The sequence below is a fragment of the Lytechinus pictus genome, chromosome 14 (assembly GCF_037042905.1).
Source record: "Lytechinus pictus isolate F3 Inbred chromosome 14, Lp3.0, whole genome shotgun sequence".
Taxonomy (NCBI): Eukaryota; Metazoa; Echinodermata; class Echinoidea; order Temnopleuroida; family Toxopneustidae; genus Lytechinus; species Lytechinus pictus.
Window position 1 is genome coordinate 2,843,452 of NC_087258.1, and position 21,067 is coordinate 2,864,518.

General features: G+C 36.6%; 1 protein-coding gene across 3 annotated transcripts; it reads left to right on the forward strand.

Moving 5' to 3' along the window:
* The first annotated feature begins 477 nt into the window (after window positions 1-477).
* LOC129276772 (uncharacterized) lies at window positions 478-21,017 on the forward strand. Of its 3 annotated transcripts, XR_010295699.1 has the most exons (12): window positions 478-520; window positions 688-844; window positions 3,712-4,081; window positions 5,101-5,251; window positions 6,607-6,728; window positions 7,357-7,536; window positions 8,410-8,498; window positions 9,120-9,336; window positions 10,216-10,338; window positions 12,104-12,266; window positions 17,338-18,664; window positions 19,747-21,017. XR_010295699.1 is itself a non-coding variant. In XM_064109492.1 (10 exons), the coding sequence occupies exons 1-10, from the start codon at window positions 728-730 to the stop codon at window positions 17,549-17,551; spliced, it is 1,746 nt and encodes a 581-aa protein (XP_063965562.1). In that variant the 5' UTR covers window positions 628-727; the 3' UTR covers window positions 17,552-21,017. The 3 variants fall into 3 exon arrangements, 1 of the variants encoding a protein (XP_063965562.1); XR_010295698.1 differs by lacking the exon at window positions 478-520 and having other exon boundaries at window positions 628-844; XM_064109492.1 differs by lacking the exon at window positions 478-520 and having other exon boundaries at window positions 628-844; window positions 17,338-21,017.
* The last annotated feature ends 50 nt before the right edge of the window (window positions 21,018-21,067 follow it).

Sequence of the window (21,067 nt, forward strand, 5' to 3'; positions counted from 1 at the left end):
TTGAATATGAAATTGAGGAAGATATGTAAAAAAACACACACACACACGACGCAAGCACACAAAAGAAAACACACACACACGCTTTATCCTTCCGGGTATCCATCTTGCCCCCTCCCCCAATAAACAAAGCATAGAAGAAAGAAAAAAAAAAGGGGGGGGGGGACATAGAGAGGAAAATAAGAACAAAAACAAACAAAAATAAAAATAAACAAAATATAATACGGACCTCACCTATAGGGAGGACTGCTACTGGGGTAGAGGGCTGTGAGGCTGATTCTTCAAATTGTTCCCATTTCCTAAGGTGAAATGACAAAGTTCCCCTTTCCATTGCAAGATTTTTTATCTTCTTTTCTTTTCGTTTCCCTTAATAAATAGCGGGATAAATAGGCCCTAATAATTCATGAGACCTGTGTACCGGGCCTGTGTAGCGCACTTTCCATCTTGATTAGATGCTCAAGGTCTCTGATAAGATCGCATACGGTACTACTTTTGGAAGTAACCCGAAACAAGCCAAAAAATTGTAATGTATCTATTTTTTTATTATTATTTCATTTATTTATCTTGGAATTTTATCACAGTGATCGGAACACACTCTGCTAGTATACACCGTACTACAGTGTTTTCAACGCAACTGTTCGTAGTGAGCACTCTCTGTAATTTGGAATCTTTAATCGCTCTTTACTTTAGATTTTGATGACGTTCAAACTAACACAGGATTCTCCTCACGATGGACGAAGAAAACACTAATATTGTTGCCGAAATTCGCAAGCTAAGGAAAAAGCTACGTCAGATTGAAAATTTGGAACGTTTGGACAGACCATTAAATCACGAAGAAAATCTAAAGGTTAGAAACTGAGGAGAATCCTCATGATTTTGTCGCGGATCAACTCTTGGCAACGACAACGTCAACGACACGTACTCACATCGTGTGTGAACAGAATGAAGTCCATATCAATTAAGTTTATGTCGGGTACCGCATTCAAATGGTGTCGCCCGCAGATCTGAGAGCTGTGTTTTTTTTACTTGTAGGAGGGGGGGGGGGGGGGGGCATGTCTGAGCAACATGAATTCCCACAAAATTTTCAGTCAGTATTGTTTCTTGTAAAATCTTATGAATAAGTGTGCCAGAAATTATAATCGTGACAGAGAACAATTTGTCTTTTTTGACTTGGTCTTTGAAGTTTGATTGAAGTTTGATTTTGAAATGGAACGAACCGTCCGTGGCCAGTAGATCTAGGATTACTTTTACTCCCATATTATAGGAATCTATTCTAGAGCTGTTAAGTGTTGTCATCATGGCTGTCATGATTTGCAAAAGTTTGTTAATGTTACTAGATCTCTACACCAAAGTCAATGCGTTTTTTCTTTTCATGAGCTTGAGTTGAGATCGACAATGCCAAATGAACACCAAACAAACTTGAAAATTGAAATGAAGTAGGGGGCATATATGTGTTCTTTCTTGACAGGTTCCATGTCATGGGCATAGCAAATTATTACTAATAGAACTTACACAGTTACAGGCTACATGTAGTAGGGTGTCTGGAGAAAAATATTTTTTTTCTTATTTCAAGAAAACATCACATTTTCTTTGTGAATTTGAAGAGAAATGACCTTCAGACTGACAGAAATGTAACATTTTTGAAAAAAATCTGATTATTGGCTGCAAAAAAGAAGAATGAAATTGGGTCAATTTTCAGCATTTCTCTGCCATAGACTGTGTAGTTAAGAAATGGACACACACAAATCCAAATTTTTAGCTTCCGAGAGCTGTTATAAATTTATTATTAATGCCAAAAACTTGTCCATAAAGAGCCCAATATGATTTTTTATGCTCTTTCTGATGGTATGATTTTTATAAAGATTTGGAAACCAGATCACAATGAAAAATTGTGACAAAGTGAAAAAAATTGTGCAAAACAGAAATTTCATTTTCCCATAGAAAACGCATGGGGAAATGGCAATCTCAACACACACAAAAATAAGGGTTTGCAATTTATCTCTAAATCCTTATTTAAAATGATCATATAAACTTGTCCTTACTGTCAAAAGAAGCCCCTGAATTTTCTCTTTCCATACATGCCAAACACAAGTTAATAATCAATTCAGATCACATTTTTCTAGTAGCCTGAACTTCCCGAAAAAAATGTGCCACATTTTCCCCTAAATCAGCCTCTCTTATGCTGACACTTTTCAGTGTGGCTTCAGACACCCTACATGTAGTCTTTATAGTCATAATCATATGACTTCTGTTATGAAATAGTTTTAATTTTTAGATATATGCAAGTTCTGTTTCACTCATTCAATCCTTCAGTCTTTCAAGTAGCAGATCTTAAATTTACTCCCTCTGTATACCCAGTTGTTGTGTGTCCGGACAGGTTGTGTGTCCAGACAATCAATTTTAGAAAGTCATTTGGAAAAATTTGCAAGCGAAGTTTCATAATTTTTTAGTACAAAATGTAAGGAAATATTAGAGAACAAAATAGAAGATGATTGCAACTATTGAATTCATATTCTTAGTGCAATCCAAAGACAAAAAAGAAGGCTTCAAAAATATAAAGTGTCCGGACACCCGACCCCCCATCCTACATCTACCTGGATTCCTCTTGACATTTACCTTAAAACACTTCTTAAAACTTGTTCCTGTTTAGTTCTTGAATCCTATTATCAATTACACTAAATGTAACAAATTTGTAGAAATTGAATATATCAAATCATTCTACATGTAGTTCTCATTGCTAGTTCATTGTGATTTTACTAATATTTAGGGAATATTGGATGGCCTTGAGTGGGATGCGAAGAAATATTGTACGAGCTGAAGAAGTCAGAGATTAATCCAATATTGTTCTTCAGCAAGTAACAATATTTCTACGCATCCCACGAAAATTGGTCTTCCAATATTATTATTATTTAGATACCCTTACAAAGCTAAACATAAAGTAATGAAGCAAAAAAAAATTGTTTTTAGTAACCATCATTAATGGCAATCCTGTAAATCATGAGCATGGCGCCCGAGTATTGTCATTAAAAAAAAAGAAATCTCTGTAGTAAAGATGCGCTAGCGTATAGTGCAAGCGCATTTGAATTCAATAAATTGACGCTCCTTTACCACACCTGGCAACTACGCAATGCAATTTCATTGTGACGTAACAATAGCTTCATGCCCACAATAATTTTTTGACCAATGATAATCTTGTGGGCAGGGCAAAATATTCATTTCGTCTAATATTTTCAATATTGGATGGTTTTCATAGGCATGCACGTTAAAAATCAGTTTTAATATTTTGTCTCTTTGAAACAACCTCGCAAGACGTCAAAAAATATCTGGGCCTCTAAAACCCTACATCTAAATAATATTAAATATTTACATTTTATTGATAGACATATGCCAAACGTAATTTCAATTACCGCATCCTATGTGTTAAATATTTTTATGTTTTATCAGTAATTTCAACCATCAATATTAGTTTTGTGAATTGTTTTATACTCCATATTTCTTGATCTGTAAAGTGTATAGACATTTTATATCTACTATAGATGTAGGTGCGCTTAATGAATTCATCTTAATTCCTTAATACCTGAAAGAGAATAGTTACAGCTATTTTAATACCTAAAGGAGGTTACCTCAAAAGAAAAATAGGATATCAATCCGTCTCATCTGTAAAAACAAACAAAAAAAACGCAGGCATATCATCTTCTTTGATTTGTCTTTCAGGTTGCCAAGAAGGGTGCTGTCCGCTCCCTCCTCCAAGAGAAGGTAAAATTTGTTCAAGAAGTCATCTCCACCACCCCTGAGACTTCAACCAGCACGCCAGACTCTGAAACCAATCCCCCAGTCCCTAAGAACTCCCCTGACCCAACTCCAGAGGAAGACTCTGAGGGTGGTTGGGAGACCAAGATGAAGAGAAGTCGTGATCATTTGGAGAGTGCTGATAGTGAGGCAGTCGATAAAAGACGAGATGAGAGCACAAGCCCTGAGAAGATGAAGAGAGTTATGGATGATGGGAAGGTTGTGACAAGTAAGGGTGGAGGAGATACCAAGACAACCACAATACAGGGTTTAGGAGCAGGACAATCTAAAAAAGGTAAGCATTAAATCGACCTGCCATTGACAAATCATGGGGAAATTGAATCAATACAAAATTTGCAAAAGGCCAATTGACTTGCAAATTATAATCCGTCCGTCATGAGAGCCCGTCGGACTTATGAGATAAAAGTTCGGACAGCACAAATTTGGCCGAACTCGTGATCGTTATTCACCTCAGGTTTTCGCAGTTCTAGTTTCCAACAATCCCAATTCCTAGACTCAAAGCAGGTATCTTGATTGCTAAACCAAAATAAAGTTACATGTTTTAAAGTGAAAACACGCAGTTTACTTCTGGTTGGTTAGTCTACTAACAATCGCTCTCCGAGATTAGACATTCCAGACCTGCCGGCTTCTATTACATAACACCCCCAGGCATGCAACCGAGTGAAAGACTTGAATCACTTCTCTGTTCTGAGATTGGCCTTGATTTCTCCATGATTTGTCAATGGAAGGTCGCTTTAATAGCCCGTGAAGTGAATTAGATGTGGCCCAGGCCAGGTCCATTTCCGGGGGCCACTTTTGTTCAGGCCTACTGCCTAAAAATCAGAAACTTTTATAAAGCTTTATCACTGCAATGAATTTGGGATTAGCCAGCAATCTATTTCTTTCAAGGCTCTATTTAGCATTTTGGGGGCAAATTTGCCACAAGGCCTCTCTGCTTTCATGTGTGTGATTCACTGCTACCTGCACAGTCCATGACGACTATTTAATTCCAAAATTGTATTTGTAAGCTTTAAAAATTTAGTTCAGTTAATCAAACTAGAAATATGCAGCCACTCATACCTATATACTGTTAGCCACAATAATCTGTCACTAAAAATGTATTGCATTCAAAATTTTGTTATGTAAATCAAACTAGAAAATTCATTTATTTTATCTTCATTTTGTCATTGTATTCTGTACTGTGACATTTGAAATATCCAACATTAATAATCTTCATGTGAGGGTATCTCTGGATGTATTTTCAAATGAGATTTTAAAATGTTTAATTTGCTATTCTGTTCTATTTTATTTCAGCATCTCAGAAATCACCAGCAAAAGGTCAGTCTGCGCTGGAGAAGAAGAGAGAGAAATGGTCAAGGATGGTATTCAGTGTCCAAGATATAGATGGCCATAATGATCTGATCACCAGTGTAGATTGCAAGGACAATGTTATTCTTTCTGGAAGGTACAGTACCAGGGCCCTGTTGCATAAAATATACTTTTATGGTTACTACCTTGAAATCCTTGATTTTGATTGGCTGTTAGGTCATGTTAGCATGGTAGTTACCATTGGATAGCAAAGTTACTATAATAGTATACAAATATACAATGACACTCGAGGATCTGGCTAAAACTATTCGCATCGAAGGAACTTCATATAATACTATTCTCCCGAGGGCCATCGGCCCGAGGGAGAATAGTACTATGTGATGTTCCTGAGTGCAAATAGTTTTAGCCAGTTCCGAGAATGGGTCATTGTATATTTGTTTTATATCCCTTCCACTCATATATATTCTTCATACGATATTCTTTGTTGATACCCGACTTTTACAGTAAAACGATTTTTAATAAGTCGATGATGGAACAATCGTTTAGAAGTTGAGAAAACAATATGCCTTGCCGTATTGATCGTCTCTTCAGCGAGCGCACCTGGTTAGTGCAGCTCGCCGAAAGTTTCCCGTGGTATGCAGTAGAGAGTACCGTTGGGCTGAGCAGCGCTTTGCTCGCATCGCGCCGCACAGCTCGCGAATCGAGTAGGGGGGCGGGGTCAAAAAACGTATAGTTCACTTTTTCCCTAGGGAAAAAATGGACTATGCGTGACGTGAGCAAGGAAAATGAACTATTTCATGGCAAACATTTTTCGTAGTAAAACTATTCTTTTTCTCCTTGTGTACACTCTCAATACAACAATCTTAAGTAAGGGATATAATAAAATTTATGCAATGGGGCCCGGCACATATCTAGAGGAGCATGAACGTGTGTGCAGGGGGGGGGGGGGGGAGAATTACTACTTTATTATCAATTGCAATGTATTGAAAGTATTTTGTGACATCTTCTTAAAGTCAGTTGGGCATCATATTTCATGAGGAGTGGATTATTATTTGCTGACCCGAGACTTTATGAAAAGCATTGGAAATACCTGTAACAGAGGCATCTGGTGTACCAGCGAGAAATTCCTCGGCCATGCCTGATGACGGCAAGGTAAAGTGAGATAATGACTTTCCAGTGGCATTATATAACGTGTGCTTCTCATAAATCCTGATCTACCTTGGTTCTACTATGTAATTTATATCTGAGTGGTGTCAAATTCTCCATGATAGCAGAAGACGATGCTCCTTTAAAGTAATTTGTCTGTGTTTTCTTGTTCATTTTAAAAACTTTTAACGCTCCTAAATCATGGCGCAAGCCAACTGTTTGGAGTAGAAATTGGAAGAATTGGGTTCAAACATATGAAAGTACCCCTAGGTGAATGGACACATCTTTCCTGTAGTGATACTAACTAAATTCTGTTGGTTTGATTATGATTTTATACCATTTCAGTCGAGACACCACAGTGAAAGCCTGGAACGGTAGGACGGGTGATGAGAGGTGTAGTCTTGGAGGTCATAGCGGTGCTGTTACATCTGTCTATCTGCTTACCAGGGAGCAAAACCAAGCATTAGGTTCGTGTCAGAATTTTTCCTATATTAATATCTTAATTTGCCAAAATGTGTTGTTGGTCAGTTGGACACAGGGAGGGATCTAGTTGAATTTAAAACAATTCTTTGCCTTTTCTCAGGCCCTTCATTGTTTATGAAAAATATGGCCTGTGAAATGGAATTGTATCCAACCCGGCTGGATCAACCACCCTGGGCCCCAGTAACAATTAATTGTAGGGCTTAATTTTATGATGAATTATACACAATAGTCACTGCAATCAATCGTAGACATCAACCTCACATTATCAATAACTAAGCTTTATATTACAGGGCCCTGGTTGAGAGACAGAGAGAGAGGGGGAGGTACAGTAGGGAGGGAGGGAGGACCAATATCAGTGGCGTATCTTGGAGGGGCAAAGAAGAGGGGGGGGGGTTGTGCCTCAAGCAATGAAGACGAATTTTGGGGAGGGATGACAGTTTAATTTACACAGCCAAAAGAAAGCACTGTGAAAGAATGAAAGAGGCACAAATTCTCTTATCTCCGTCCCCTTAGTTTGGCCAGATAGGGATGATATATCATCTTATTATGTGATATTATCTTGCTGATTTAATACAAAATAGATACTCTTAATTTTATTCTCTATTCTTCCAGCAAGTCATTATAATTTTGAAGCCAATACAACCTGCCATCTTGCTCTCAGCTCATCTAAAGACTGCACTGTGAGGCTCTGGGACTTAGACTCCTCCAAGGAGCTTCGATCCATTTACACATTCAATCCTGTGACAGCAATGGTATTTCTTAGTGACATATCTTGTGTAGTGACTGGATCTGGTAAGTCTATCACCCGAGTGTAATTATAGCACTACCATATTGTACTATGAACTACTTGCATTAAATATTTAGAAGTGCCAGAGAATAATTTTGCTCTACGAATTTGAATAGTATTTTTGGTCATAAGAGAAAAGCTCTCAACTAAGTAATGTACAGTCCTTTGTAAAAATATGCTCTACAAAAGACTATGCATAGCAGTCTTTAAAAAATATGGAGCAAATTGCGATGCGATACCAGGAAAATTATTCCCTGAGTGCAAATGTGAAATTGGATGAATTGATTCAATAAAGTGCTTTTAAGGCCTGTATTCTTCTGAAAAATAGTGGACAATATTAATTTGGCTGTATGCATAATGTCCTTTATTATATCTTTTGATGAGCCATATAACGCAACAGTTATTAATTTTAGAGATATACATGTAGATTTAAATGCCCTTAGCAAAGGTGTGTTCAGTTTTCATATTTCACAAACAAGTAGAATTACATAAAAAAATAGCCTGTAGTGAGTTAGAAATTCATGCAGTATATTATAGCACAGACTGCTTGATGAGAGTCAATATTTACACAGCTTTAGCAAACAGGAATGCACTAGTGTGGTAAATGACTCTGTACATCAATATATTTTCTTTTATAGTAATATAAATATACAACTTAGAAATCACTATTTACCCTCACCTCAGCAAGTTGCAACATGATGGAAATGTTAAAAATTATTTTGTTTCCATGCCATTTTTTCCAACTTCTGAATATAGTTATCAAACTCCATTTATTTCAGATGCATGAATCTTAAAAAAAAAAAAAATCATCAATGGTATTGCCAATTTGAGGATTAAAAGCTAATCAAATGATTTTTTTCAATAAATGTGTTTTTCAGATGGAGGAAAGGTTGAGATGTGGGACGTTACCAATGGTGATAACCTCTTCTCTTCTTTAGCGCATGAAGACCATGTGACGTGTATCAAGGTAGTTATAGCTATAATTTCTGGTTATTTGCCTTATCTGCATTTCCAAAAACTGTTGCCAGTTTTGGGCAGTAGTGCAGTTTTAATTGAACAAATATAGGAGAGTCATAATAATAAATTTTCTCTTAATTATCAAGAAGAACTGAAAATATACACGTATGTCAACTTTATTTATTTATTCATTTATTTAAATATTTATTTATTTATTCATATATTTATTTATTTATTTATTTATTTATTCATTTTATTCATTCATTCATTCATTCAGTCAGTCAGTCAGTCAGACAGTCAGTCAGTCAGTTAGTTTATTTATGTATTTATTTATTTTTTATTTTGATATTTATTTATTCATTTATTTCTTTGTTTATTTATTGATATATTGATTTATTTATTTACTCACTGATTGATCGACTCATTCATTCATTAATTTATTCATGTGTTTAGTTTTTATGTGGTTATTTTTATTAGTTTAATTATTTATTTTTATTCATTTATTTATTTATTTATTTATATTTTTTTTTGGGGGGAATGAAGAAATAATGATAAACAAATGAATAATGAAGAAAAAGATTGCCCCCATGTATAGCTTTCAGTCATCTAATTTCATTGGTTTTATTAAAAGGTCAGAGGTCAGCAGGTGGTCACTGCATCCAGTGATGGGGTCATCAAACTATGGGAGTTGAGGGACACGTCGCTACATGTCATCTTTGAGTCAGAGAATATCCACAGCCAATCAGGAACTCTGGTTCAACGACCAATCATGTCCTTGGGATTGTCCGACACTGACATCTACTATGGTGACGAAGGAACAAACGTTAAAATTTTGGATTGGAAAAGAGGTGAGGGGTATAAAGTGATAGATTTTAATGCCGGAGGCATTGTGTTTTCATGTCGTCTTTCTGTCCTGTTTTTGTTCATGTGATAATACCGAGTTCCCACATTCATGATTCATGCCACAATTGAAACCATTGTCTAAATAGTGGAGCAATTATAGTAATTGTATGTATCATATATGAGATCGTGAGTCGGTAGTGGCAGTTGTGATTGAAAAAAAAATGTGCGACTGAAAATTTACACAATCAGCTATGGAAGGCCATTCGTATATGGATCGGGAAGGGGGTATTTACAAAAGAACTGTGTAATGGATGAAGTTTAAGAGTGGCCTATTATGCACATACTGTAGGGTTAAAAAAAAATGGGTGATTCACAGTGTTGCTGGATGTCCATAATGGAATATGATTAAAATTGAAACTTAAACATGATTGTGCTTGTCACAAAACACAGTATATCAGAATATTAAATATATGCAGTGAACAGAAAGCAGCTTAAAATTTGAAAATAAATCAAAAGAGGAAAGTGAAAGGAAGACAGACAAAGAGATAGGTTGGTAGATGACCACAAAATAGCATTAAAAGAAAAACTTCAATATTTAAAACTTTGAGAATAATTTTTAACCAACATTAAGTGCTAAATACCCTATTTCATATTATCTGATGGGAAAAAGAATGGGGATTATGGGTCCATTTTGGGCCAGTCCAATGTGATGAAAAGTATAAAACACAATGGAGGTAATAAGCTATAGTGACAATCGATCCCAACAAAGCCATCGGGTCCTGGAGGTTTGTTCTTGGATAGAGCAAGAATAGCAGAGTAAATGTCTTGCAGCATTGCAGTGACACCAACAGTTACTTTACGTTAATGACCTTTGACCTTTGCAGGCAGCGTGAGGAAGCTGAGGAATCACGTTGGTGAGTTTGGCAGCACCTACTCCATGCTTCTCACCGATGATATCACCATGTTCTCATCTTATGACCTTGACAATGGAGTTGGGGCTATCAATGGTAAGAAAGAGATACAGTCAAACCTGAGAGAGCAAGACCTCTGAAAGACCAGTGTAAGACCATGAAAATTGTTTGATCTTTCAGAGATCTTTCAGTCAACTAAAACTTTCAAAGATCTCAGAGGTCTTTCATAATTCTTGATTGATCATTCAGTGATCTTCCTGGTCTCCATAAATCTCTAAAACTTTTTGAAACGGTTCAAAACAGTCTTTCAGGAAAATTGTCTTTTTGATGGACAGGTCTCCAGCAGTCTTTCAGCGGTCTCATGATAAACTTTCAAAGTTCTTATTAGTCTTTCCATGATCTTTTGACAGTCTCTCAAGATTTTTACAGAGATCACTAAAGACTTGTGAGAGATCATTAAACAATCATAGAAAGACCAGGAAAAGTCCATGGAAATTATTCTGAAAGATCACTTGTTGCATAAAAGATCTCTATGGGATGCCACCAATATTTTCTTCCATGCGAAAGGAATATTTCATTGAACTTGTCTATAAAGGCCACCTGTTGCCATTGGCCATTTTCCTGTCTCCCTTGGATAGCCTTTAGGTTTTACTGTATGAAGATCTTTGTAACCCCCTTGCCTACTGGAACCAAAGAAGAAATGCAATCAAATTATTATTAAGTTTTTTTCTCAATATAATGAAGGATGTTGATATCAAATAAGATATATTGCAATTGAATGAATAATACTGTATCAAAAGCAAGCCACTTGTATGTTTCAGTCAAAGCAGAGATGTAATCACAATAATGATTTGATAAATTAAAGAATTTTGATATGAAGTATTAAACAATTTACAATCATGATTAATGGATCATGTTACAATCATGCTACTGACGTTTCAGTTTACAGAGAGATGATCGTCAAATGATGTTTCAGTAAAATAATGGATGCTCCTATCAATTTAAAACAAGGTTGCAATCAAGTGAAGTTGCAATCAAGTGAATCATGTTACAATCAAATGACTAACTTCTCAGTTCAAAGAAGAGACAAATGATGTTTCATTTGATGTTGATATTAATCAAAGCAAATTGCAGTTGAATGGATCATATACAACCAAACCACTGATATTTCAATCAAAGCAGAGATGCAATCAAATGATGTTTTAATAAAACGAAGTATGTTGATATGAAGTTAAAAATAGGGGGAAAAATGTTGCAATCAATGGATCATGTACCAGTCATGCATCTGATGTTTCTGTAGATGTAATATGAAGGTAGGCCTATTACAATAAAATTAAAAGAAAATCATTTATGATGCAATCAAGTAATTCATATTGTAAGCAAGCCTCTGATATTTCAGTCAAAGGAGAGATGTGTTCAAACAATGTTTTTTTTTATAATAATGTAGAGGATGTTATGCAGTTTGATTTTAAAAAGGGTTGTAATCAAATGGATCATATTTCAATCAAACCTTTGACATTTTAATCAAAGGAGATGTGTCATTTTCACTGAAATGAAGGATAGGGATCTGTACTGTGAATCCAATTTTAGAAAAAAAAACACGTTGCAATCAAATGGATTATGGTACAATCAAACCACTGATGTTTCAATCAAAGGCAACATGTAATCAATCCAATCATAGGAGAGATGTTTCAATGAAAGCAAGTATGTTTATATCATGTAAAACAAGGGGGGGGGGGTCTTGCAATCAATTAGTTCATTCCACAGTCTTTCCACTGATATTGCAATCAAATAAAAAATTGCAATCAACTGATAGATGGTGTAATTGATTAGCAATCAATTTACCTCTTCTATTTGACAGTCTTCTCAGCACCTGACAATCATTACCTTGCCACACTCTGTGACCCAGAGACAAGCCAGATTGAGTCCATATCTTGCCTCGACCAATCAAATCCATCGATGTGCTTCGTAACAGCAGGGCAGGAGCTGAGGATATGGCGTGCATTGCCTATCAACCAGCGCAGGTAAGAATGGCTTGGATCATAAGAGATTGCTTTCTCATGTGTGGTAATATTTCTAACATTGACTGCATTAGTCCAGTAGATATGTGAAAAAGATGCTCGAATCTGGCAGAAAGTGTGAAATTTGGCATACAGGGGTATTTTGGGGCGCTGATTTCAAAAATTGCCGGCCCCAAGCGATTTGACCATCGGGTCGGCCGCCATTTTGAAATCCAAAATGGCCGCCATTAAAAATCATTAAATGTCATTTTCTTGAGTTTTTCATGTCATGTGACACTGAAATTTGGCATATAGGGGTATTTTGAGGCACTGATTTCAAATATTGCCGGCCCCCAGCAATTTGACCATTTGGCCGGCGGCAAAATGGCCTCCATCTTGAAATCCAAGATGGCCGCCATGATATATTATTGCAATCATTTTTTCGAGTTTTATGTGAACTGCGGTATTGAAATTTGGCATATAGGCTTAATTTGGGGTGCTGATTTCAAATATTGCTGGCCCCAAGTGATTTGACCATCGGGTCGGCCGCCATTTTGAAATCCAAGATGGCCGCCATGAGAAATCATTAATGTCATTTTCTTGAGTTTTACATGACGTGTGACACTGAAATTTGGCATATAGGGGTATTTTTAGGCACTGATTTCAAATATTTGCCGGCTCCCAGCAATTTGACACTTTGGTCGGCGGCAAAATGGCCGCCATTTTGAAATCCAAGATGGCCACCATGAAAACTCATTAAATGACATTTTCTTGAGTTTTACATGATATGTGACACTGAAATTTGGCATACAGGGGTATTTTGAGGCACTGATGTCAAATATTGCCGGCCCCCAGCAATTTGACCTCCAGGTCAGTGACAAAACGGCCGCCATCTTAAAATCCAAGATGGCCGCCATGAAAGATAATTTGCTCAAGTCTTACGTATGGCCTGTAACACTTTAGATTTGGAGAAAAACTTGATCTTTGCATCCTTCATCAATGAAAAGAACATAATAAATAGATGCTATTTTGAATTCCAATATGATTACCAAGTTTGAATGATGTAGAACATTATAATGGTGAGTAAAACCCATTGTATAGGCACTAAAAACAAATCCAACACAAGCACATCTTTGTCCGTTGCAAGGATTACAATACTTTGGCACCCTTAATTGCTGATATAGATGTTACTTAAGTATGAAGCACCATACATACACAAACCAGCTAGCTTCTTCTGCAGTTACACATTTGAAGTGGCTTTGGTTGAATAATAACCATCCGGAACAATCATTTTCTGTTGAGAGGCTGTAAATTATTTCTTCATATGATCTGCAGTATTGCACTTTGATATATCGACAGAGTGTGGGGTGCTTATTTAAAATATTGCTGGCCCTCAGTGATCTGATCCCGAGTCAGAAGCAAAATGTCAGCCATCTTGAAATCCAAGATGGCTGCCATGAAAAAGATCATTGAAAAAATCACTTTATCTAGTATCACATAACGTATTATTTTAAAGTTTGGCATCTAGGGATATTGAAAATGCCCCCAGTAATCTGTCCAATAGATATGCTGCAAAATGGCCACCATCTTGAAATCTAGAGAGGATCTACTGTCATGAAAATTCATCAAAATCATTTTCTTTGTTTTAATTAATTTGAGGCACTGCATTTTAGACATACAGGCAAGTTTTTTGCCTGCTGGTTTGAAAATATTGCTCCAATAATTGCAATATTTTATTACAAATCAACATGAAGAAAACTGCTCCAGACTTGAAGTACTATGGTTATAGTGGTATTATGATGATGATGAAACTAATATTAATGATGGATGATAATAATACATATTTTATTGTTCAAAATAGAATTCAGTAACAGAAATGCTCCGAAAATTTATTTTGCCCATACCCTGTAGATCGTGAGCCCGGCAGCAATTTAGCAGCGCCACATCAGACGTTGCTCTATCCCTTAAAAAGGGGAGTTCACCCCGGAAAAAAGTTTGTTGTAAAAACAAAAGAAAATATGATATAAAAATGATATTGGTGGATCCATCAAAGATATTAGAATTTTAAGTTTTTGATTTGTGACGTCATATAGGCTACTGTACGAGCAGCTGCCCCATTATGTTGTGTGATATAAAATGCATAAATGGTTCATCATGGGTATTTTTTATCTTTCTGGAGCAGGTGTGAAATCATTTGTTTGTTGATATACCAAGGCTTCAATAAAAACATTTTCATTTTTTTAGGAGGCTACATTTCATTGATTTTGTACTATAAGAAACATGGGGGAACTGCTTGCATCTGACGTCACAAATAGACCAAATGAAATTCCAATAGTTTTTTAAATATTTGATGGAATTTCCTCAAACCTTCAATATTTTTTAATTATTTATTATGTTATCGTTTCAATAAACTTTTTGTCAGGTTGAACTTCCCTTTAATTCGTTGACCGCCAAACAGGTTAGAAGGAACTCCCCTCTTTTAACATCTTTTGGTCTGATGCTGTCGGAGCTTGAACTCCCGATCTCCCGATCGAGAGGCGAACATGCTCCCATTGTCAGATTGTCGAACACACGATGGTTATCCAAAAATGCAAAATTTCAAAATGATAACTACGTTATAATTATGATACTTATTTTTTTAATGAATTTTCTTATGGCAGCCATCTTGGATTTCAAGATGGCTGCCATTTTGCCTCTGACCAAATGGTCGAATTGCTGGGGGCTGGCAATATTTGAAATCAGTGCCTCAAAATACCCCTTTATGCCAAATTTCAGTGTCACATGACATGAAAAACTCAAGAAAATAACATTCAATGATTTTTCATGGCGGCCATCTTGAATTTCAAAATATCGGCCGACCCAATGGTCAAATCGCTTGGGGCCGGCAATTTTTGAAATCAGCACCCCAAATTAAGCCTATATGCCAAATTTCAGTACCGCAGTTCATATAAAACTCGATAAAATGATTGCAATATTATATCATGGCGGCCATCTTGGATTTCAAGATGGCGGACATTTTGCCGCCGGCCAAATGGTCGAATTGCTGGGGGCCGGCAATATTTGAAATCAGTGCCTCAAAATACCCATATATGCCAAATTTCAGTGTCACATGCCATGTAAAACTCAAGAAAATGACATTTAATGATTTTTCATGGCGGCCATTTTGGATTTCAAAATGGCGGCCGACCCGATGGTCAAATCGCTTGGGGCCGGCAATTTTTGAAATCAGCGCCCAAAAATACCCCTGTATGCCAAATTTCAGTACCGCAGTTCATATAAAACTCGAGAAAATTATTGCAATATTATATCATGGCGGCCATCTTGGATTTCAAGATGGCGGACATTTTGCCGCCGGCCAAATGGTCAAATTGCTGGGGGCCGGCAATATTTGAAATCAGTGCCTCAAAATACCCATATATGCCAAATTTCAGTGTCACATGCCATGTAAAACTCAAGAAAATGACATTTAATGATTTTTCATGGCGGCCATTTTGAATTTCAAAATGGCGGCCGACCCGATGGTCAAATCGCTTGGGGCCGGCAATTTTTGAAATCAGCGCCCAAAAATACCCCTGTATGCCAAATTTCACACTTTCTGCCAGATCCGAGCATCTTGGCCATTTTTTGTCCCATAACCGCTCCACTACATACTCTGAACAGTTAAAGGAGAATGAAACCTTTGGAACAAGATAGCTTGTGTGAAAACAGAAAAATCAAAGAAACAGACCAACAAAAGTTTTTGAAAAATCGGACAAATAATGAAAAAGTTATGAGCATTTGAATATTGTGATCACTAATGCTATGGAGATCCTCATATTGGCAATGCGACAAAGATGTGTGATGTCACTTGTGAAAAACTCTCCCCATTACTTAAGTTTATATTTCACTTAAACTGCCTCTTTTATCACATCTATCAGTAGATCATGTGTTCTTTCTATAGGAGGGCATGTGATACAGATTTTTAAAGAATACATCATGGATAAATAGTTTGTATCACCATAAGAAAAAGCAAAAAGACACATTTTGGGGGTATTTTATAGTCCATCAAAGGGAAAGTTGTTTACATGTGACATCACACATCCTTGTCGCATTGCCAATGGGAGGATCTCCATAGCATTAATGATTGCAATATTCAAATGCTCATAACTTTCTCATTATTTGTCCGATTTTTCTCAAACTTTCTTTGTTCTTATTCTATGATTTTTCTGTTTCGACACAAGCCTAATTGTTCCAAAGGTTTCATTCCTCTTTAAGGACTCGAATGAAGAATTCAAAGGGGCTAGGTTATTTTTGAAAAAAAAGGCACCTAAAAGGAAAGGCAGAGCTCACTTGAGGGGGCATCCGATGCCAATAAGAAAGGCCTCAATAGTAAAATATACTTTTTAATGTGAGACATGCACCTGGTTCCCGCAGGGCACCAAGGCTCAATGAAACTCGGTATAACACACATTATATCCTACATAAATTAATTCCTGTATGCTGATTGGTGTAAATAGCATCATGTGACCAAACATATTCTCACTATTTTGCGATGATGTTGAATATGAAATGCCCACTGAAGAGAATTTACTATTTCGTAAATTCTCTTCAGTGGGCGTTTCATTTTCAATTTGGGAAAAGTGCACTCTTCCTTGATTTACGTCACAGATCGCGCAATCTCTCGGGCACAGGCACAAATGCGTGTTCCGCTGAGTGCGTAGCTTCATGAAAAGTAGGTCAGTCAGCGCAGCGCGTTATCCATATTTTGGTTCAGAATTTAAAAAAGATGAAACTACGTGTACAAGAACAAGATTATCAAGATCTGTTCTAACTTATTAAATGTAGGATATAAAATAAATATACCAGGCCTTTATTTCGAAAGAATAGAGGGAATTATTAATCCTCGGTTGTACTGGAAAAATAGTACTGCCAGTCCACCAATAATTTACGCTGTACATACTAAAAAGCCTGTGATATTATATGTTCATGTAGCTGACATACTGTGTATATTTAGATTCTCAATGGTTATCATTTTGAATGCTTACAAAAACCTAATTCATTGAATAATTGCTATCAAATTTCATTAAATTTCTTTCCTACTGTGTTTATCTTACAGTTCAGCAGGTGCCATCTCTGCGACCTTTGACCCTGCCCTCACGATACCGGCGGACGATTCTGATGACGAGTCGAGTGAGTCCGAGCTGAGCGGAGATGACGTGTTCAGTCGAGGTTCAAACAGAGGATCGAACAGGAGATCGAGGAGAAGAGGGAGCATTGATTCGGAACATCAAGATTCTTCCTCATGGCTCTCATGGTGTTCATTAATATAAAATCATTGTGGTTTGGTCATCTCTTCCTTGTCTCAAATACTCATATTGGAAATGGCATTATTGGGGTGGGGTAGCGTAGGAAGGATGACAGGCGATTTCACCCTCATCCCAGCCTATTTAATCCCCAAAACTCCCAAATGGAATGCTTTCATTTGGGTTCAACCGTCTTTTCTTGAGTCGCCCCAAGATCTGCCACAGACAGTATTGTTCTAACAATACAGCAGAATTATGATAGTTGCATTCACGGCATAATAACTTGTGCAAAATATACAGCCCTTAAAATGAATGAAATGGCACCCCCGGAATCCAGTATTCGCCCCAATGTGAATATAAACGTAGCCCCCCCCCCCCCCCCCCGGAATTATTTCCTACCCTCGTGTGTGTGTGTGTGGGGGGGGGGGAGAGGGGGTTGATAACACACTGTTTTGTTGACATTGGTCATAAATGTGTGTACTTCAGAATTATGGATGGCCATATGCTATTTTCATATATAAAGAGATCTCATATAATGCATTCATGATAGGGAGTGGTATTGACAACCTCGGTGTCATTTTTAGTTTAATAACGAGCTAGATGCAGTTTAAATGAAATAGGAACATATAGGTGTATTAACATGAGCGAGCTGCTTTAGAATGATGCATTAATATTACATTTACTAAGTAAACTTCCAGCCAATGTGTAGATAGGTCACAGATGATTAATCTGTTTGATACACATAGCAATACCAGTATTATGTCCAATATAAATGTAATCTTATCCTGATTGCTGTTTTGAGAAGTAAGATGAAAAATTGGAATGTATTGTGCAAGTATTTCTTTATAGACTTTATGTAAATATGGATGTAAATAGCTGCAAAGTTTATCAATTATGAAATTATATTATTGGCTTGAGAGCAAGAAAGGAGTGTAAAGCTTTGATGTCTATCAATATTGAGGTGCATCTTTTGATGTTCAATATTCTTTAGCTAAATTTGTGAGATATTTCCTATTTTTGAGCAAGCGCCATGAGCGCCCAGCTGAGGTGGATACCGGCGCTATACAAGAAACCATCATCATTAAATATATTTATCATTTCTTATTTCCAGTGATCTGGGGCCAAATTCATATTACTTACATCTCTGGTAACAGTCAGTCCGCAAGCCCCTGTGTTAATGAGCAAATGAGCAAGATTTATCCAAGTCCTCTCGTGGCTGAATTCATGTCCCTGCAAAATCTCGTGAATTGTGAGACTTTCTTTCTCAAAGAATTTAACCACTTTCTCCTTGAGTAATATTGATTATTTTTGTACCATGGGCAAGAGTAAATGTTACCCTTTTATATTGGTCATTTCTTTTGAATGAAATATTTTGATAAATAAGTGAATTTTTCACCTGAAAAGATGCATCAAACAGAATTTTCTTCATCTGTTTTCACTTGCAAATTGTGCAACATTTTGTGTTTTAGGCACCAACATTATTTATATCATCAGAAAGCTCAAACTCTGTACTTTCTTACAATGTCACTCGTGATATGTGGCATCTTTTAGATGGGTCAGCAGCCAGTTATTTCCATCAAGATGCAAGACGAGATTTCTGAAATTTCTGAGTAACATAAAATCCAGAGTTCTGATTGGCTGAATATTGTTTTCAAAACAAACAGGCGCGAGTAATTTGAAGAGATTACCACATGGTGAGTGTGACCTTGCAGAGGCCCAGTGTGGGGAACATTGGAATTTGCGTGGGTGTGTGGTCTATGACCAATCAGAGCGCAGTATTCTTGTTTTTGAGCTGCAAAATGTACTTGGCCTATGAAAAGCTGGCTGCTGACCCATCTAACATACATCTTCTTATAAAAATTATATCATATTAAAGCTTAGATCTTCAGCTTTATCATGATTTAAAAATCATTTGTGCCTAAACAGAAATTAAGTGTGAAAACAACAACTTTTGTTGCATGAAAACCATTATTTCATGTTTTAGATCAAAAGTTTCCCCTATATTACAACATTCTTTTAAAAATCCAAACACATGACCTAAAAGAAAGATTCTTCTTCTTTACAAAGATACCAAAAACATGAAATTTTGTCAATATTTAGAGCAGCAATGGCCGAATAAAAAGAGGTGTTTTGGTTCGCACCAAGCTCATTAACTATGCAAAAACCCTCTTGTCATGAATATCACTTGGATAAAAGAAGCTACTTTTTCAGGGCTTGCGGACTGACTGTAACATTGTCATTGTAACTACCATGGAAACCTTGAATGTGATTGGCTTCTGAGCCATGTTACCATTCCTTCATTGAAAAAATAATGGTAAAAGTTGTAACTATATGAATTAGGCCCCTGCCCCCCTGGATGTGTTTGTATTTCCGAATTTCAGCTGAAGTTTGACATTTTTCCAGACATTTACACAGAACTTAGTCTATAAGTGTATGAACACTGACCAAGAATCTTCATTCAAAATACATTGTTTGACAGACTACACAATTTTGATTTGAGGGGCATTTACTCTTTCGGCTATGTTCATCTAGCGCTGCGCAGTGGCTGCTGGGCCCATGATCAATTGGCCAAAACGAATTTTTAGAGCGTTTCTATATCAGATTTATATATCGAATGAGAAAAATATGGATATGGAAATATATAAATACCATTGTTTCTTTCTTTAATAGGTCATCATTTTCAGATCTCCCTACATTTGAAATAATAAAAGTAATAAGTTTCATTATCTGTCGTATTTTTCCCCTTTGTGTTCCTTTGGAATTACAAGTACGTCTTCCCAAATCTTATCTCTTGTGACCAAATTAACCTGTTTGAATAAGGGCAACATTTCACTTTGAAGAAGTGAATAACACACATGCTGTGTGTATAAATGTGGCCAGAAAAATTGCTTTGACTTGATCATTTTCAGCTTGTGACATCACAATGGGTTATCGCGTTGGGTCGAGCGAATCCTGACCTTAATTCCAAAAACGTTGGGTCCAGTTTACCTGACCATTTGAGAATTTGGCTATAATTTTCACAAAACATCGGGTAAATTGGTCCCGACCTGTCAGGAATTTAGGGGGGGGGGCCTTTTCTCAAATGGGCGGGTAAACTGGACCCCATGTGGTGGGAATTTAGGCGGTCCCTTTCTCGAATGGTCGAGTTATGCGATTACCGACCTGTCACGATAACCCTATGATTTTGTGATTCATAGGAGGTTGAACTACATGAAGACTTTATTTTCCATATGAATTCTATTCTGTAATTCCCTCCGAGAATTATTAAATTCAGAATTTTTTTTTTGAAAATGCCCCCTCTAATTACAGTACTTTGAATAAGGCATTTTAAAATGTCATTGTGTATTCAATTGTCTTTATATGGATATATTATATTGGTGTTTTGTAGACCAAATTAGCATTCTGTCTTATTTGCGCTGAAAATGTGCCGTGAAATGTGCCATCATTTATAATCATTGTAAATTATGAAATATATTAAATATCGAATGTGCAATTTGTGTTTGAACTTGTTACTAGACTGACTTTTAATTATCGTAGAGAAGG